Source organism: Lissotriton vulgaris, chromosome 1_1 (genome assembly GCF_964263255.1).
Source record: "Lissotriton vulgaris chromosome 1_1, aLisVul1.2, whole genome shotgun sequence".
Taxonomy (NCBI): domain Eukaryota; kingdom Metazoa; phylum Chordata; class Amphibia; order Caudata; family Salamandridae; genus Lissotriton; species Lissotriton vulgaris.
The window spans coordinates 1,878,998,986-1,879,018,023 of NC_141685.1; the positions used below are offsets into that span (position 1 = coordinate 1,878,998,986).

The 19,038-nt window shown below is 41.2% G+C and overlaps 1 protein-coding gene across 2 annotated transcripts in view; it reads right to left on the minus strand.

The window, feature by feature from the left end:
- The window catches only part of CTTNBP2 (cortactin binding protein 2), a 670,231-nt gene that overhangs the window by 21,351 nt on the left and 629,842 nt on the right, over nucleotides 1-19,038 (minus strand). For both annotated transcript variants that reach the window (XM_086919417.1, XM_086919418.1), the window contains one exon: nucleotides 5,516-5,602. In XM_086919417.1, coding sequence (XP_086775543.1) covers nucleotides 5,516-5,602 — 87 coding nt within the window. The remainder of the gene's footprint in view (nucleotides 1-5,515; nucleotides 5,603-19,038) is intronic.

A 19,038-nucleotide genomic window follows, 5' to 3' on the forward strand; every position in this document is an offset into this window, starting at 1 on the left:
GGCTGTGAGACATCATAGTGGTTCAGTGAGTGGGTGCATGAGTGGGTTTGTGAGCTGGTACGAGTGTATCTGTGAGTTGGTGCATAAATATCTGAGTGGGTCTATAAGTGCGTGTGAGTGTCTGAGTGGGTCTGTGAGTGGGTGTATGTGTCTGAGTGGGTCTGTCAGTGGGTGTGTGAGTGACTGGGCCACAAAAAAAACATGCCTGTGACTTAATCCAACAAGACTCTACAGTTTTGCACTAAATAATTACGCAAGTAGAGTACTTTCTATTTATTTATTACTAAGTGCTTCCAACTCCTTGGGTAAATGTCCAGTACGTATTCTACTCTACAGCTAGGTAATGGCGTATGGGGAAATGTCACTGGTGACCTTATGTGCATTTTGGCAATGTGATTGTTCCTGCTGTGTATGTGATTGTTCCTGGTGTGGCTTTATCAAGAGATATCTGATAACTTAAATCCTTCTAAAGATAAGACAAAACGAGACTACAAAGAAGTAAATCTCCACAAAACAAAGGTCTTTCTTCTTAACTATATAAAGCATGTGCTTCTTTGTTTGGTGGAGATGTCCTCCTATTCCACGGCATCAACAACGCCTCACCAAATCGGCAGGAAAAGTGCTGGAGGCGCCGCTTGTTAAGCTGTCCATCTTCCTGGCACAAGGCAGGAAGACCTTTGCATACCACTATGATGGGTGAGGCCAAATGGCGAAGCTTCCAAGTTATTTGTATATTTGACTACTTGCAGCACTTTTATGGGAGAACCGTGGACTCTGCTTTCACCAGGTAAGGACAAGAAAAGACTCATCATAGTCACTACAGATTGTGTTCACTAGCTCAAAGATGCATTCACCTCCAAGAAGCATTTCCGATCGTCATTCAATATGGAATTGCAGAGAAAACACTCTTGCTTTGCCTTCACCAACCCACTAGTTAGAATAATTTGTCTTTTGCAGAAGTGGAGCTTCAGTTAGGGCACTGCTATGTTTATGTTTGTAAATGCTTTCTTCTGAGGTTTAATTTCAGTGAAATAAGCATCAGGGCCAGAATGGCCCGGGAACTCTATCCCCCGGGGCTAGGTCGTGACTTATTAGGAGAGGGATCTGTGCAGCACCCACCGACTGATTTGAGCCCCGGGGGTTCGACCTCCCTGGGCCAAGCCAAAATTAAATGGGGGCGGTGGACCGCACGGCCCCCCCTTCACCGGGCTGATTTCAGCCTTTGGGACCCCATCCCCTGGGGCCTGCCCACATTTCAAAGGGGGAGGGGCCGTGTGGCACACCTTTATTAGCTGATTTTGGCACCACGGGACTTAGCAGGAGCCAGCGGGCAGCGGTCCCCCACCTTTTTTTAGAAGCATTTGGCCCTAGGGAGGTGGGTGTCCCTGGGGTCTGGGGTGGTCTGCAAAGCCATACCCATCTATTTTTTATGTAAAACCTTGGGGAGGTGGTGATCCCAGGGTCCGAGGGGGTCCATGCACCCCCTGCAATAATATAAAAAAGACCCCCAGGGGGGTTGTGTTTCCTGGGGCACAAATAAGCCCTAGGAGGGGGGCCCTGTAGACTCACACTTGATGATTAAACTACACATGCCCCCCGGACTTGGCCCACTAGGGGGAATATCAAAAGCAAGCTCAGGGGACTGTGTTTTTTTAAATATATATAATTCACTGTGACATTCGAGAATTTAGCCACAAATTGGAAAAAAAATGTGGCCCTCTAGGACCGCACGACCAAGTCTAGGGCGTTAGGGTATTAGTACTCTGCCCTGCTTTTTTGGGGGGGACTCGGCTGAAATAACACTTTAGTTGCAGCTTAGATCTCTTATTGATTCACATACCAGATACAGAAATGGAAACATACATTAAAATAAAACATTATATATACTGGTGTGAAAATAGCTGAATGATTTGAAGGTGCGCTGCAGCATAAATATTTTTCCTTATGTAGACTCCTTTACTAAAAGCAACATCTCAGGTCTCATAGTAACTACTAGCAAAGAAGGTTTACAGTAATATGGTAATACCTGATTAATTTACAGAAATACAATGAATGGTTTTCGATATCCAGACCTGAGGTGATTGAATGTGAAAAGGTGTGGTTAAAAGTGTTAACTCTGGCTTCCCCCCCATGCTTCTGCACATTTGAAGTCTCGAGGTAATGACACGCCTTAGCTTTATTACCTCTGAACAATATTACCTTAATACTTAGCATAAACCTCTAAATGAGGCAATCTACAGCAAACATAAAAAATATAGAGGAAATATATTTTGACCAAGCATATAACCTTGGAAAAGTTTATAAGCTATAACTGTCAAAGTATAAGTATATTTAAGTGGTGCAGGGACAATTTTCAGAGTGTGGGTGCTGTCATCACATTACATGACCTAAGCAGGAGAGTGGTGAAAGTGCAGTATGTAGCCAGCCGGTGGATTTTTGAAGCACACTCTCTCAAATATATTATACAGCGTGGTGTGGTACTGCACTGCTATTTACGGACAGCACATTTTTCTTTGAAATGGACACTAGAGTTTACCAGTAAACCTATATTGTGCACAAACGACAGGTTTCAGCAAATAATTATAATTTGCACACCGATAAGTAAAGTTTCTGTTGAGCTAATCAAGATCTACAATGCCAAATGTGTTTCTGGTGCCACCTATGGGAGTGGGGTGTGGGGTTTTGCAGATCCTACACCCATCCAGGTAGATGAAAACTCCTTCCTGAAATTTATCCTTGCAGTACCTAAGAGCACCTCTAACTATAACTGCCATGCAGAATTAGGACTCCCATATATATCTGATTTGATTAAGCTTGAGCCTGTGCTTCTATGGCACAGGCTAGGGACTAAAGAAGAAACCATGCTGAATAGAGGCATCCTGTCAGATATTTTGAAATTAGAAGGAGAAATGAGGATATCATGGCTGAGCTATGTGTGTACGTTTTTTACGGATATTGGAAAATTAGAATACTTTCTAAATCCTCTCACTATTTCAGCCATTTCAAGAAAGGACTTGAGGAAGGAGGGTTTGTCCTTCTTGGACTCCTTAAGAATAACATCTGAGATCCTAAAACCTACTGTCCTGCAACATCATTTGATATTAACAACTTTTAATATTCAATATGAGAGATTTTATTTATCTCGTTTTAGATTTGGAGTTTTTCACAGACTGGTTAGTTTTCCTACTGTAAAAGACTGGTCACATGATTTAACACCTTGGCTGCTAATGGTTTTCCCCTCCTGTGCTGATCCTCATCGAACCTCATTGTTCATTACGAGCTAAGCTCCTCATAAGCACAGCTCCACTGTGCCTCATGACGAGCTGAGCTCGTCATGAGCATGGAAGGGGCTAAAGCCCTGTCCCTGTGATGACGTGTCGCCACAAAGTACCATGCATGTCCTTTTATTTTGTAAATTTTATAGATTACTTAGATGCAGTCTTTTACTACCTTTATTGAAAGAGATGGGCCTGCGTCAATCTTGCTTGGCTATGCTAACTACTCAATATTTGGATAATCAACAATGTGTTGCAATAATCACAGTGTTTTTTAAAAGAGTGATCTATTGTAGAAAAACCAGGATTATATAGTATATTTTGCATTAGAGAAATGATGCCTTAAATGGAATTTTGACATCAATGAATTTATGAGTATATGCTCTTTTTACGTTTCTGTTGTGATACTGTGATAATTTAAAATGAATTGTAATGAATTGTAATGTAATAATGTTTTTATGTATGCTTTTATGATTGCTTTTAACTATCGAATAAAGCTTTATTCGACTGATTGATTATTAGTTTTGATCCTATTAAAAAGGTTTGTTCCTATCACACTTCAGAATTACAGAAATGCTTAATTTGTGCTTTCTTAAACTGCTGATATATTTTGAAATTCCCGTGCAGTACATTTGAAGGTACTTAGAAGTTGTTTCAAAAAACAAAAAGGCATTCTACATTGTTTCCTTCCCATCTACCTGTACTCCAGCAAGATTGTCACATAAATAATTTTACTAAATTCTCTTCCAGCCTCCGTGTTAAACACATAAGCAGCAAATCATCCAAAGACATTTGACCTTTTTTTTAAACATATAGCAAATGACCATATTAACACAGTTTGTGATTTTATTCACTATATAATCTAAATCTTAAAAATTGCATATCTCAGTTGTACCAATTGGATTTTAGCCCACTGCCAAGGGCTATACGGGTTGTTAAAGGCCCTGAAATTGAGTGAAGTTTTACATTAAAAAGGGAGACAGAGGAAGACAAATATTTGAATGTTGTAGCAGAAGGCTTATACCAGTCATTATAAGCCCAGAGCTACACCACTGTTTTCAGTGGAACTCCCAACATTCCGATGTTCTAATAAATTTTACTCAATTTTTCTAAATTGGTGTGGGATTTTTCTTGTGTTGTGTTTTCACATTATTTCGGTTTGCATGCTGCATAAATACGTTAAACGTTACCTCTAAGTTCAGCCTGACTGCTATGTGGCAAACTGCCAGAGTGTTAAGCATAGGTTAATTTGGGGTCTGCTTGTTTCTCATCCTGACAAGATTGTAGTTGCTGCATGAGTAGGGTTTCAACCCCCTCAACCAGTAACGGTAAGTCTTACAATATGGGACTGTGCTTCTCTCTTCATTTGATGCAACCCAGTAATGCAACTTTGGTTGCTGTGCTACATTGCAACAAAAGATAGTAAATCTGGTCCTAACTTTCCAGAAAAGTCACAACACTGTTATGTGAATGACCTTCAAAACATATCAGTCCTTTCATCAACCGGTGGAAGAAATGGGTAAAAACAGAATTAATTGGTGCAGATTCCTATTGCTTGTAGAATTGCCAAATTCAAGCTGAAACTCCTCGCAGGAGTAGCCAAAGAGAGGGATGAGAGCAGCAAAGTATGTAGCCTCTGACCTTGTTAGTGTTCACGTTCACATAGTAGTCACAAATTATTTTAGACGTTCTTTTATTGGCTAAATGGTTATTATTCTATACTCAAGGATTTACTAGGTTTCAACATGTTCTATTCAAGTTTAGTTTAATTATTGACAGGATTAATTAGATGACTGCACCGTTCTGCGGAACAAACACATTGGACAATACTTGAAATTATCATAGTATACTACACATTCCCCTATTACTCATGACGGCATTTGAGCTCATTGGGTACAATATCAAAACAATGGTATTTATTTGTTCATGGATAAAGCTAGAAATGAAAGAAAATAATTCCCTAATGCAATTATGTTGCAGAATCGAAATTTTCAAAATGTTTTAAGTTAATGCAAGGTGGTCAATCGGGCTTCATTCGAATATGTTTCTGCTTGGGTGATTAAAACTATTTTCTCGAAGCCTTTACATTGTAAAGGGTATTATAGTGAGGTAAATGCACTATATTTGGTATCTCTGAACTTCTCAACAAGTAACATTCATGATGTTTACCTTCACACTTACATTAAGAAACCAATCAAATGCAGTGTTTTTGGACGTGATGGACACCTTCTGCCACCTACCTTATGTGGATTCGAAAGTGTTGTCGAAGACGTTGGGTCATTCTGAGAGTCTCTGAACAATGAGAAACGATCCTCAGAATTTCCAATCTGAAACAGATGAGAACAAACATTGATGCTAGTGTTATGAATTATTTTAAATTCCTTCCCAAGAGTCTGCATTGAAGATTTAGGGCTATTCACGCAAGTTACGACAGAAACACGAAGTATCAGGAAAGCTGTGTTGTACAAGTATGTTCTGAGATCAACCTGCATTTGTTATTCACAAAATGGAGCCATCATTCGCATCATCTCACACTGCCACAGTTGGGGGTCATCCATACTAACAAGATTTGCAGCAAAATTATTTTACACCATTTATACATCTTCCAAAACACACAAAAATTGTTTTGGACAATTATGGAGACTCTACTGTGTGCACAGGTTCAGAACCTGTCTCGGAAAAGAATCACTGGTTTACTTCGTCAAGGGAATTGAATATCACTTACGGTCATGCGCAGATACTAATGAAACAACCACTCCACTTTCTCTTTCTGTTAAACATCTGGTGTGATCTGTTACCGAATCCTTCTAAGACTTTGTGGAAGTCTTGCTGGGGATCAAAGACTTAAAGCCGCCATTGGACCAAGTCATTATCAGTATAACTTTTGAATGCTCTCCAAATGGCAAACCATCTCTATTGTTTAACGTCCTGATTTTATATATTTTATTGTGAACAATTCATCCTTATCTCATTGCTCACTTGGGACAGTATTAGAGATAGAGGTGGGGAAGAATGGGGGTCATAATGTATGTGTGCACCAATTTTTAGTGCTCTTGGGATACTTGGTATTACAGGCTGCCCCAGAGCACATGTAGCAGCGGCACAGTATCAACAGGGTGCTCCCTCATTTGCAAGGGGATGTGGCACCATGCAAATGAAGGATAGCTTTGCTTTTTCACCCTTGCTGCATTCAGATGTGAGCACAGAGGCAAAAAAGCGGTCAGAGGACACACTGATTGTTAGTCACAAAGAAAAGGTGCATCCCCCTGGAGTGAGCCTTAAAAGTGGGGAAAAGGGTCACAGAACCAAAGCAGATATCATCCAACCGGCAGGTGCAGTCACTTGCTGAAGCTGTCTGCAGGGGAACTCTGCCCCCTTTGTAATGAAGGATGTGTTGCAGACTGCAAAGTGACGTATGGACCAGTTTCTTCAAACAACCATTCAGCTTTTCACTAATTTACTGCCTTCAGGACTGGCGCGAGTTAGTAGCTGCTCTGTGAACAACGCAAAAACTATAATAGGGCACAGTAACAAGGTCTGTGGCTGGCGCAGGCCAGGGCATAAGGTCCTTTACATAATATGGCCTCTGAACAAGATCAGACTTGCAGTATGTGAAACAGTGTAGTTTCACATTCTCTTTGTAGACACTTACAGTCTTTACTTCTCAGATTAGGCCGGTTACACAGCACCTCTCCGACCCTCTTTATTCCCCATGATAAAGTTCAACATGTACATCACCACTGCATTCCTGAAGAGGTTCTTTACTTCCCTTACTTATTATTCTCCTCTTTAGCCCATTAAGGTGACTGTCGCCTCTCAAGTAAAAATAATCACCCTCCACTAGTTAGAACTTTAACAGATATTTTCGTAGCTCTTTTATTCAGAATGGTATAGTCTAGTGATTGAGCAGTGCTTACAAGGGACATTTATGAAGTAGAAATCTAGCAACCAAGGTTAGCAGAGTCCATCGCAGTGACAATTAAATATACAGGTGAAAGGCAAGTGCTGTCAGTACAGTCTTCAGCATTTCCTTTAATTGTTGGTAGAAGGGGGTAGCTTTGTATATTTCCAGTTCAGCTAAGAGTACAAAAATATTGTAAAACTTTGGAAAAATGTTGGATCTTATTCTATGATCCCCTCAAAAAGTTCTCTTGAATCAAGCACAACAAGCTTATGAAAGGTGATCCATGTCAAAATCAATTCTCGGGCTAAATAAAAAAGGGTTCCACATTGTAGACACTCCTGGGGCCATTTAGACTTGAAGGCGTACAGTCTCTCTTACTTAGAGCTCCTCAGATGCCTGACACCACAATGAGTGACTCCCTCCACAGCAGTGAAGGTTTGTTGTGCAAATTGCATGCATAAGACACACGCTTCTCGAACATTTTTGTATTGAGAAAATAAACTCCCACAGTCACAGTACTTATTGATCTTAGACAAAGGGGGCACCACTGCCCTGGTCCTCCTAGGCCTTTTAGCTGCATTCTATACTGTTTCACCTACCAAACAGCAAAAATTAATCTGTGAAGTTGGGGTGAGACATCTTACTTGTCCAATCAAAACCAGGTTGCATTTTGGGCAGAGGCAAACTCGATTAAGTAAGCAGTTAGGGGGAGCATAGAGATAATCGATTAACTATGAAGCTTGATAAATGGGACAGAAGACTGAATTATTTGCAAATTACAATGATTATCGAGGGATAATCAAGAATTATTGTAATTTTCTTGGTGAATTGCAAGGTTGAAACGCTGACATCTGAGTGGGACTTAGTGCTTGTATAAATGGACCCAAAGGAGACTGCTCGAGTGCAGAATACCATTCAGTTAGAATGAGTGACAAAAGCGGTGCAATGCATGGGGTTTTAGGCGGAACTAGGAGGCAACGATTTACCCAGTGCTGAGCCAAGGATGGACTACTTATTGATGAAGGGAACCAGCAAAGAAAGTAGAAGAGGTAGAGAGGGCCTTCAAAGTCAGGGTGAGAAGCTTCAAATGGGCTGCAGCTTCTGCTAGCTCCAGAGTGAGCATGTCAAGGGAGAGAGGAAGTTTGGTGGTGTACGAAATAAGTAGAAGAGGAGTCAAAGTTGATCCCATTGTTGAGTGACAAGGAGAACTTCATGCAGGATAAAATTACAACAATTTATCTAATGAGTTAAAGTGTGATGTGCCGAAATTTGAGACAAGACTCAGATTTTCAACACAGGCAGTTATCGCTATGGCAGAAATAAAAGATTCAAAATGTGTTGAAGCATCAACTAGGATTCCAAGGTTTTTAGCTTTGACGAAGCAGTAAGAGACATCAGGAGGGAAAGAGATTGAGGGAGCAGAAAGATGTGACCTGAAGCTGGAAAATAGGTGATTCAGTTATGGCTTAGTTTCCCATTACTGGGTGCATTGTAAAGAGTCTTAGAACATTTGTTTTTTGGGTGTTGAGTTGATGACTGAGCAAAGTGCGAGAAAATATGGACAGCATTAGCAAAGAGGTGATGAGAAGATAGTAGGTAGTAACACAGAAATATGATGTAGCGGGAGAAGTTCTTTTGGTACATGGCTGAACCATAAGAGAAGCTATTAAGAGGTGATTTGATTGTAGTGAGAGCAATGACAAGAAATGCAAAGGTTTTTTGCAAGATTTACTAGTCAACTGCATTAAAAGGCCCAGATTGGTCAATAAGGTAGCAAGGCAATGGATGTGAGCATTGCTAATAAAGTCAAATACATGAAAGACAAATTGAGCTTAGAGGAGTGGAGGGCTTCAGGAACTGAATAGGGAGGTTGCGTACAATGTACAAAGTGAAGTAGAAAAGACACTTTGTTAAAGATTTTTTAGGAAAAAAAGCAGTTTATGGGAGCCAACAGCTGGTGGGTGTGAAACCCCAACAGCCACTGTTAAGTTTCGGATGTGGGAATACCACAGCAGACTTGAAGTAAAGGGAGTGTACCCTTATGAGAATGGGTGGATTTAACAATTATTGGGGAGTAGAACTAGACTTACTCCAGAGTTACAGAGATTTGTAAATCTGAGAATATAAAGAACCATTAGGACTGCATGGATTGTTCCTCTTGTTAAGGGTGGGGAAAATCCAACTAATGGATGCACCAATGAATAAGGTAAAGTTGACAGAGAAGACTATTGATGAGAGAGAAGTGTAAGAAGGAGCTGGCTGTTAAGAGTGGCAAGTATGGATGTGATGTTCTTTATATTATTATGAATGGATGTACTCGTATCTTCAGCTAGGGGACAAATGGAGGATATAATAGTATGAAGGGACATGAGAGGAGTGAGATATTTATATGGGACACACATTTAAGTTGAGGCAAGAGCAGCAAAATAAGGTGGTGGCTGTATTAGGCTTTCTCTTCATCAGGAGGGGTGATTAGTGTCTGTATGTACTCCTTGAAATGTCCAGGAACTGTAACTTTTAACTATTTTTGCTGCCAGGTGTGTCTAATGGATTTTATGGAACAGATGTTGAGAGAGGACTGGGGTTGTAAATAGGGGTGGAGGGTAGGTACAAAGTGGGTAATGGAAATTAAGGACAGAATGAAGAATTCCATTAAATGCATTAAGAGAAATTAGACTTTGTTGGTAAATGAATATCATTGTAAATATGGTTAAAGAACTTGGTGTATGTATATTTGGAATGGTAGCAGAGTGGCATGAGAGTATACAGGAGGATGATACTGTGATCACAGCATGGCGGATCACTAGTGGCTTAGGTGTGGTTGAGATTAGGACTATTTGATTGCCATGGGAATGGGTAAAAAAAGTTGGCAAACGAATGATCAGAGAGATTTTGGGAGCAAAAGGTATTTTAAATATATATTGTCTTTAAAGTGGTGAAGAAGGTGATTGGCTCGCAATCCAGCATGAGGACTTCAATGACCTTTGCTATGGATAGTGGAACACCCAGGCAGGTGCCTGCTCACTACGATCTCTGCTCAGCAGCACCCTGGCATGGCAGCAGGGCTCCAGGGGAGATGTTCACACTTGGTGTCCCTCTGCAGCACTGATCCCCAAATATATGGTGTCTGGTGTGATGATGAGCTTGGGTGGCATACACCTTGCCTTGAAAATATGCAGAATGGGAACTAAGTGATTAGCCAGGAAGGTTCTTGTAGTATAGGATTGATTAAATGGTTGCATGATTTGTGGGTTATGAACATGTGTCTATTGCATAAATGTCCACTTTGTTATGGCAGAAAGTTTATTTAAGAGCCCAGTGATCAGTAAAATGTCACCTTCAATAAGTGTTAGAACAAATTTTTCCTTGCAAAGCACTGACTAAGATGTCTTTCAGGACCAAAGCATGATGTGTCTCTCTATATTTAGACATTGAGTCAAATACATGGCAAAGGGGGAAACAGACTACTCTGTATTATAAATACCCTTCTGCCATATATACCCTTAATTAGTGAGCTATCTGTTTTTCCACAGACACAGTATTCACTTTGTAATGATGTATAAATGGCATCATAATGTGAGATGTAAAATAATGTCAAGAATAAAGAATGTTGAGGGAACATTCATGGGATATACCAAAGAGAAAATGAAGTACTATGCAAAAAAAGGAAAAACTTATCAAGGCAAAGATTATCAAATTGGTGATTTAGTTTTAGTTAAACAGCAGCAAGTTAAGAAATCACAAACTAGATTTCACCCAATGCCTTTGAAAGTTACAAAAATACATGACACAGCAATGACTGAAGAAAATGATAGCAGAACAATTACAAGAAACAAGTATTTCTTTAGGAAAGTTGCAACAGGCAATGTACAGAGAAACATGCAACCAAATGATCAACAAGATGAGTGGATACAAATGTCAAATAAAATCAGCAATGGAAAAAAAAAATGAAACACAGTTTAAAGGAAAACGATTGTGTTACAAATGTGGATTTCAATTTCCACATCAGAAGAAATGTCCAGCATTAGGACAACAGTGCAAAGAATGCAAAGGTTATAACCATTTTGCAAGTGTTTGCAGATTTAAGAAAGAAAAAAAACAAAGTTCGAAACAAGTTAATCCAATTAAAAAAAAATTGGAAATGCTACATTTATAAGACACATGGAAGGAACTGAAGAAGAATATGATGAAGAAGAAGAATTTGTGCAGCCAGAAAGATTATACATGATGCAGGAAAGTGACATTCACCAGCAGATTATTTGTCTAGACACCCATCTTTAACAACAGATGCACAACTATTAGAGGCAGAAGAATACATACACTTTATAGTGAAATCAGCAATGCCAAGAGTTGTGAAAGAAAATGAACTAAATGACGAAACGGAGAAAGATTATACTCTTCAAGAGGTGAAGAAAATCATACATGAAAATAAGTGTAGATTGATAAATAAAGGAAGTCAATTTCAAATTAATATTAGGAAAAATGATATGTTGGCGTTTAAAAATATAAATTCGGAATTATCTATAACCTCCTCAGGAATACTACTCAGAGGAACAAAAATAATAATACCAGACAGTCTTCAACGTCGTGTAATTGATTTGGCTCATGAAAGTCATTGTGGTGTATCAGCAACAAAGAATTTTCTAAGAGAGAAACTATGGTTCCCAAGGCTGGACAAACAAGTGGAAGAAATTGTTCAGTCTTGTTATATCTGCCAATGTACCGTAAAGGAGAAAGGAATTGAAGAGTTGCACATGTCGGATTTTCCAAATGCTGTTTGGTCAAACGTGGCAGCAGATTTTTATGGGCCTTTGGATTCTGGGCATTACCTACTGGCAGTGGTAGATGAATATTCTCGTTTTCCAATTGTAAAATTGATATCATCTACGTCTACTTCAACAGTACTTCCAATATTAGATGAAATATTTTCAACATGGGGAATACCTAGTATATTGAAAACAGACAATGGGCCACCATTTAGTGGAGAGGATTTTGGAAAATTTATGAACTATTTGGGAATAGTACATAGGAAGATAACTCCAATGTGGCCTAGAGCAAATGGAATGGTAGAAAGATTGATGGCAACAATTAAAAAGGGAGTACAAAGAGCAAAACGTTCACAGATTTCAGTAAATCAAGCTTTGTGTCAAATTTTAAGAGACTATAGAAATACCCCTCATCCATCAACTGGGAAGTGACATTCAGAATTAATGTTTGGGCAATCAAGGAGAACTCGATTATTACAATTACCTGCAAGTCCACCAAAAGCACATGAAGAAGCCTTAAAACAGGACAAAGAGGCCAAAGAGAAAATTAAGTACTATGCAGAAAAAGGAAAAATGTATCAAGGCAAAGATTATCAAATTGGTGATTTAGTTTTAGTTAAACAACAGCAAGTTAAGAAATCACAAACTAGATTTCACCCAATGCCTTTGGAAGTTACAAAATACATGGCACAGCAATGACTGCAGAAAATGATAGCAGAACAATTACAAGAAACAAGTCTTTCTTTAGGAAAGTTGCAACAGGCAATGTACAGAGAAACATACAACCAAATGATCAACAAGATGAGTGGATACAAAGGAGATCAGAAAGAATTTCAAAAAGACCCGAGAGACTAATTGAACAATGTTAATCTATTTATTTATTTAAATTATTTCACTTATTTTAGGGGGGAGGAGGGGGGGGGAAGAATGTAATGATGTATAAAGGACATCATAATGTGAGATGTAAAAGAATGTCAAGAATAAAGAATGGTGAGGGAACATTCATGGGATATACCAGGACAGATATGGAAGCTCATTTACAAGCTCCTTTAAAGATATATTAATTAATTATAATTAATGTGTCTAATGGGTTTCTTTACACACTTCATTGTTAGTAATTCTTCAGCTTGATCATGGTTTATCTCATTGATACATGTTCACAAACTCACTAATGTATTACTGCTCTTGATTCATTGTACAAATAATACAAATGGCATATAAATGGTGTGTCGTATATGTAAATATGCGTGAATCATGTATATGTGAAACGAACCACAGATCTAAATGTATTTCCATAAAGGATCCATACAGCACCAGTGGGCAATCTATCAGTTGTGAACCATCATTAAGTTTTATTTGGAGGTTCATAAAACTCCATATTTTCTTTATGTAATCACTTCTGAGACCTGTATTTTATTTGGTAAATGTTGGCAAATTTACTAGAGGGACAATTACAATGGGTATATGCTTGACCTATGGCACCTGGGTGGGGTTGTATCTATAAAATAATGTTCTGATATTTAGAAAACCATATTTACATTTTGTATTTAAGAGATTGCACACTGCTGCAATTCACAGGTGGAACATTATTTTTCAGTGTTCAGTCCCTGTGGTTCCTTAGTTTACAATGTTCTGATGTGCAGGATTCAAGTCTGCGCAACTGCAATTCCTTATTACCATGGGGCGTTGTGCCTATTACATAAAACTTCCAAAATGAACTGATGTCAAACCGATACTTGTGTATCCACTTTTGACTTATCTGAGTCATATGTTTGAGATGCTTGTTTCTTGTGCATGAGTAACAGTCTTGAATAGGCAAACTAATAAATGAAATAACAAAATGTAAATCACACAAGCCAAAGCAACTGTGGATTTGCCTAGGGACAGATATGCAGTGGTGTTTTCAACATACCAAATTACATTAAAGGTTTAATATCATTTACTTCAAATATCTACAGATGTCCATGCCAATGCCAATTTTCAACAAACCAAATGCAAACGATCACATGAAAATTTAAATGCTAACTGTTGGACCGGTCACCCTTGGTCTTCTCCAAACGCTTTGCCTTCACGTCTCCTATTTTTGCCAATTTGTTGACCTTAGGACTCCGTGCACTGTACCACTTCAAATCAGTGCTAATGTGCGTGTGCTCTCTCCTCCCAGACATGGTAGAATTGGCTTATACCCAAAAGGCACATTTGATTTACTTATAAGTCCTTAGTAAAGTGGTACCTACATGTACCCAGGACCTGTAAATGAAATGCTACTGGTGAGCATGCAGCACTGATTCTGCCACCCACTTATGTCACCATTTCAGCCTGTGTGTGCATTTCGACGTAGCAAAAAAACCTTTTACTTATAGCCAAAAAGTATCCCTTCAGGAGTTCAGATGCCTCCACAGGAAACAAAGATGGGGGGATTGTGTTAAGTACCACACCTATACACTATTCCAACTGGCATAGGGAAGAGGAAGACACACTTTTTTTATACAACCCTCATCCACTCAACTAGACAGTGAGGATGCAAAGAGGAGACTAGTATAAGTCATGAATGTTGTTTTGCATGAGTATTACTTGCTCCATGCATGCTTTAAGTAGTTTGTGTGCCGCACTAAAAAGACACATAAGACACGTCATTACGGGAGTGACTACTTTACGAGCCCACCCTGATGAAAACATGGGCCCTTCTTAGGACGTCAGAACAGGACTGAAACATGTTGGTGAATTAGGGTCATAGCACCATCACATCCAAAAAACCCTATATAGTCATTGTTTTAAACCTTCCCATCCACCTCACTAATAAAGGGATAACTTGGGAGTGGATGAGGAAATTTTATCTTTAAACTTACGTCCCCTAACTAACAACTAACAACTTCATAAGAGCTCACTGGAATATGGTTGAGCCCACCCTGACCTCTAAGAGTCACAGTGAAACCGATGATGAAGCATGCCACTATTAGAGTGGGTGAGGGTTGTATAAAAAAAGCTTTTTTCCTCTTGCCTACTGCATTTGGAGTAGTGCATATGTGTGACATGTAACATAATAGCCCCTCTTTTTTCCTGTGAAGGAGTCTGACCTCCAGGAGGGATACTCTTTGGTTATTAGTCAAGTCAAGTCAAGTCATAAAATTTATATAGCGCACTACATACCCAGAGGGTCTCAAGGCGCTTAGGGAGGGAGGAGGATTACTTGTCAAATATCCACGTTTTAAGTTGCTTTCTGAATGCTAGGTGGTTCTGGGTGAGGCGAAGGTAAGTGGGAAGTGAGTTCCATGTTTTAGCTGCCAGGTATGAAAAGGATCTACCTCCCATGGTGGTCTTGTTGATACGAGGTACAGTGGCGAGGGCTTGGCTAGAAGATCGTAGATGGCGGGAGGGGGTGTAGAAGGATAGTCGTGAGTTGAGGCATTCTGGTCCGATTTCGTAGAGTGCTTTGTGTGCGTGGGTGAGAAGTCGGAAAGTGATCCTCTTATTGACGGGTAGCCAGTGGAGGTTTTTCAGATGACCAGAGATGTGTTCGTTACGCGGGATGTCTAATATGATCCTGGCTGAGGCGTTTTGGATTCGTTGGAGTTTTTTCTGGAGTTTAGCGGTAGTACCTGCGTAGAGGGTGTTTCCGTAGTCCAATCGGCTCGTGACCAGAGCATGGGTGACTGTTTTTCTGGTTTCGGTGGGGATCCAGCGAAATGTTTTTTTGAGCATGCGAAGAATGTTGAAGCAGGATGAGGAGACGGCGTTGACTTGTCTGTTCATTGAAAGTGAAGAATCCAGGATAACACCTAGGTTCCGTGCGTGGTCTGTCGGGATGGGTGCTTTTCCAAGGGCTTCCGGCCACTAAGAGTCGTCCCATGCAGAGGGGGAAGTACCTAAGATGAGGACTTCTGTTTTATCTGAGTTCAGTTTCAGACGGCTGTGTTTCATCCATTCGGCAACTTCTTTCATTCCTTCGTGTAGGTTAGTTTTGGCGGTGCTGGGGTCATTGGTGAGTGAAAGGATCAGTTGAGTGTCATCCGCGTAGGAGATGATGTTGAGGTTGTGTTGGCGGGCGATGGCCGCGAGGGGGCTCATGTATACGTTGAAGAGGGTGGGACTGAGTGAAGATCCTTGTGGTACGCCGCAGATGACTTCAGAGGCCTCTGACTTGAATGGTGGAAGTCGGACTCTCTGGGTTCTTCCGGTGAGGAACGAGGTGATCCATTCAAGTGCTTTTCCTTGTATTCCGATGTTTCTGAGGCGTTGTAAAAGGGTGCTGTGGCAGACTGTGTCGAAGGCTGCAGAGAGGTCGAGGAGGATGAGGGCGACTGTGTCTCCATTGTCCAGTAGAGTTCGAATGTCGTCTGTTGCTGCGATGAGGGCGGTCTCAGTGCTGTGTTTTGCTCGGAAGCCAGACTGTGAGGAGTCGAGGGATTTGTTGGCTTCGAGGAAAGCGGCGAGCTGGTTGTTGACAGCTTTCTCGATGACTTTGGCCGGGAAAGGAAGGAGCGAGATGGGGCGGTAATTTTTGAGTTCGGTGGGGTCCGCTGTGGGTTTTTTCAGAAGGGCGCTGAGTTCAGCGTGTTTCCAGCTTTCCGGGAAGGTGGCGGATTTGAAGGAGCAGTTGATGACATCTCGAAGGTGCGGTGCTATGACGGAGTCTGCTTTGTTGAAGATGTGGTGAGGGCAAGGGTCTGTGGGGGATCCTGAGTGGATGGAGTTCATCAGGCGGATGGTGTCCTCAGTGGAGATTGGGTTCCAGTCGTTAAGGGTGTTCAAGGGGGGTGAAAGTTCAGCATATGGTTGGGTGGGTTGGTCGCCGGGTTGGTTGTCGAAGCTGTTGTGGATGTCTGCAATTTTGTTGTGGAAGAATGAGGCTAGGGAGTCGCAGAGGGCTTGAGAGGGGGTGATGTCGTTGGAGTTGGCCGAGGGATTGGTGAATTCTTTGACGATGTTGAAAAGTTCCTTGCTGTTGTGGGCGTTGTAGTCTAGTCGATCCTTGAACGCTGTTTTCTTGGCCTTTCGGATTAGTTGGTGGTGTATGCGGGTGGCGTTTTTGAAGGCGTCCTTGGTGATGGTGGTTGGGTCTTTTTTCCAGGCCTTTTCAAGGGAGCGGCAGAGTTTCTTGGACTTCTTAAGATCATCGTTGAACCATGAGGCCTTCTTGCTGCCAGGTTTGCTTTGACGTTTTTTCAGTGGTGCTAGGATGTCGGCGCTGTTGGATAACCATAGGGTGAAGTTGGTGGCGGCTTGGTCTGGGTTAGAAGAGTGGTCTGGGGTGTTTAGAAGGAGCGATGAGGAGATCTGGTCGCTGGTGATTTTGCTCCAGTTTCTTTGCAGAGTCGGTTGGGGTGGTTGATGGGTTTCGGCTTGTTGTAGGTAAAGTGAACGCAGCTGTGGTCAGTCCAGAGGAGAGCCGTAGTGTGGCTGAAGGAGACGTGATTGCTGGAGGTGAAGATAGGGTCGAGAGTATGACCTGCTATGTGGGTGGGGGAGGTGACCTCCAGTCCTCAATGTGTTAAGAATTAAACATTTTGCCTGACCTAAACTTTCCATTTTAATACATGTAAGTCACCACTAGGGTAGGCTCAGAGTGCAGTGTATTTTAAAAGTTCAACATGTACTTTTAAGTTTTGCTTGTCCTGGTAGGGAAATACGTAATTATAAAAACTAGTTTTTAATTACAAGGCCGACCATTCCCGTAAGATAACATTGGGTTTCCTTATTACATTTAATAAGTGATAACTAAGGAATAGTAATTTAAAGCCCTGTTTAATTGAAAAGCCAATTTGTAAGTCACAATTCTGAAAATGGCACTTTGTGAAAGCCGGCTTTGGCTTGTACTAACAATTTGGTGCCTACCCCCTGTACCTGGGTCACATGACTAGGTGTAGCTGGAGGTTAGTCCTTGTGTGTTGCTCCCAGACAGCGAGACAAAGGGAAGACAGGTGTTGAGATGTGCCACTCTGACTTAACGAGGGGGCAGAGCTGTCACCTACCACACTTGCATATCACAAAGGGCATGTCTAAACCCACTCACAAAGAATGTCACTAGTTGTTTGTGTCCCCCAGACAAGCTGGGGCCAGGGCGGGGAGGAAGGGGATGCCTGACAACTCCGGGAGTGGAAACCCCCAAAACCTGCTCCTACTTCAAACTGGGTATCAGGTATAAATAATGGAACCACCGACCCAACTCTTAAGTACACATCTGGACCTATGGAACACTGAGAGGGAGGAGTGCTGTGCTGCTGCTGTATTGTGCTGCCCTCCTGTCTGATTGAGGACCAGGCCTGCATCTTGAGCTCAGGCAGGACCACCACAGTGTGTCCAAGGGATAGTTGGCGGTCCTCCTCGAGGACTGAACAGGCTGCAATAACCTTGAACACAGCACCTGGACTCAGCCAACTGTAAGTCCTGCCCTCCCAAGTTGTGCCACCCCAGTCCTGGATCCTTGGAAGTGGGCCTGAATGTGCTCTTCCAGACCATCTGTAGTTCAAGCAGAACAGACGCAGGATGATGAATCTCAAGACTCCGCATTTGAACTGCTGCACAACGCATCTCCAAAACCTTGCAATACCTCTGCTGATCGCCACATTTACAATGCAGGCCTCTGCATCACTATGCAAACAGGATTTCAGGTACTTTGTTCAGCTGGTCTAACTGGTTCCCTTTAGCCTCCTGCGCTTCATTGTGGTCGGCCTGAACGTGTGGCTTTGTCCCGGTCTAGCACGAACAAATAACAGTTGACGTTTTTGTGCTTTTTGTCGGTATTGTCACTTAAATCATTACAAATGCATAGCTCTGGTTCCATTGATTGGTTGTTTGTCATTTTGGTCTTCAATTATTTATGAGTAGGGTTTATTCCCTCCCTTGACTCGTAAACCATTTTCTTACACTGACCATACAGAAGTGAATCATACTGTAAGAAACTGGGTTAGTAGTTGAGAGAGGTGGAAGCCCCACTCAAATAATAAAACAATCCTTGTCAGGTAGAACCACAAAAATCACTACATTAATCTGTGCGTAATCCTCGGGTAGATTGGAACAAAGCAGTTAGGTTTAATTAGCTGCATCCAAACAGTAACAAAGTGAAAACATAACACAAACAAATCCCAAACCA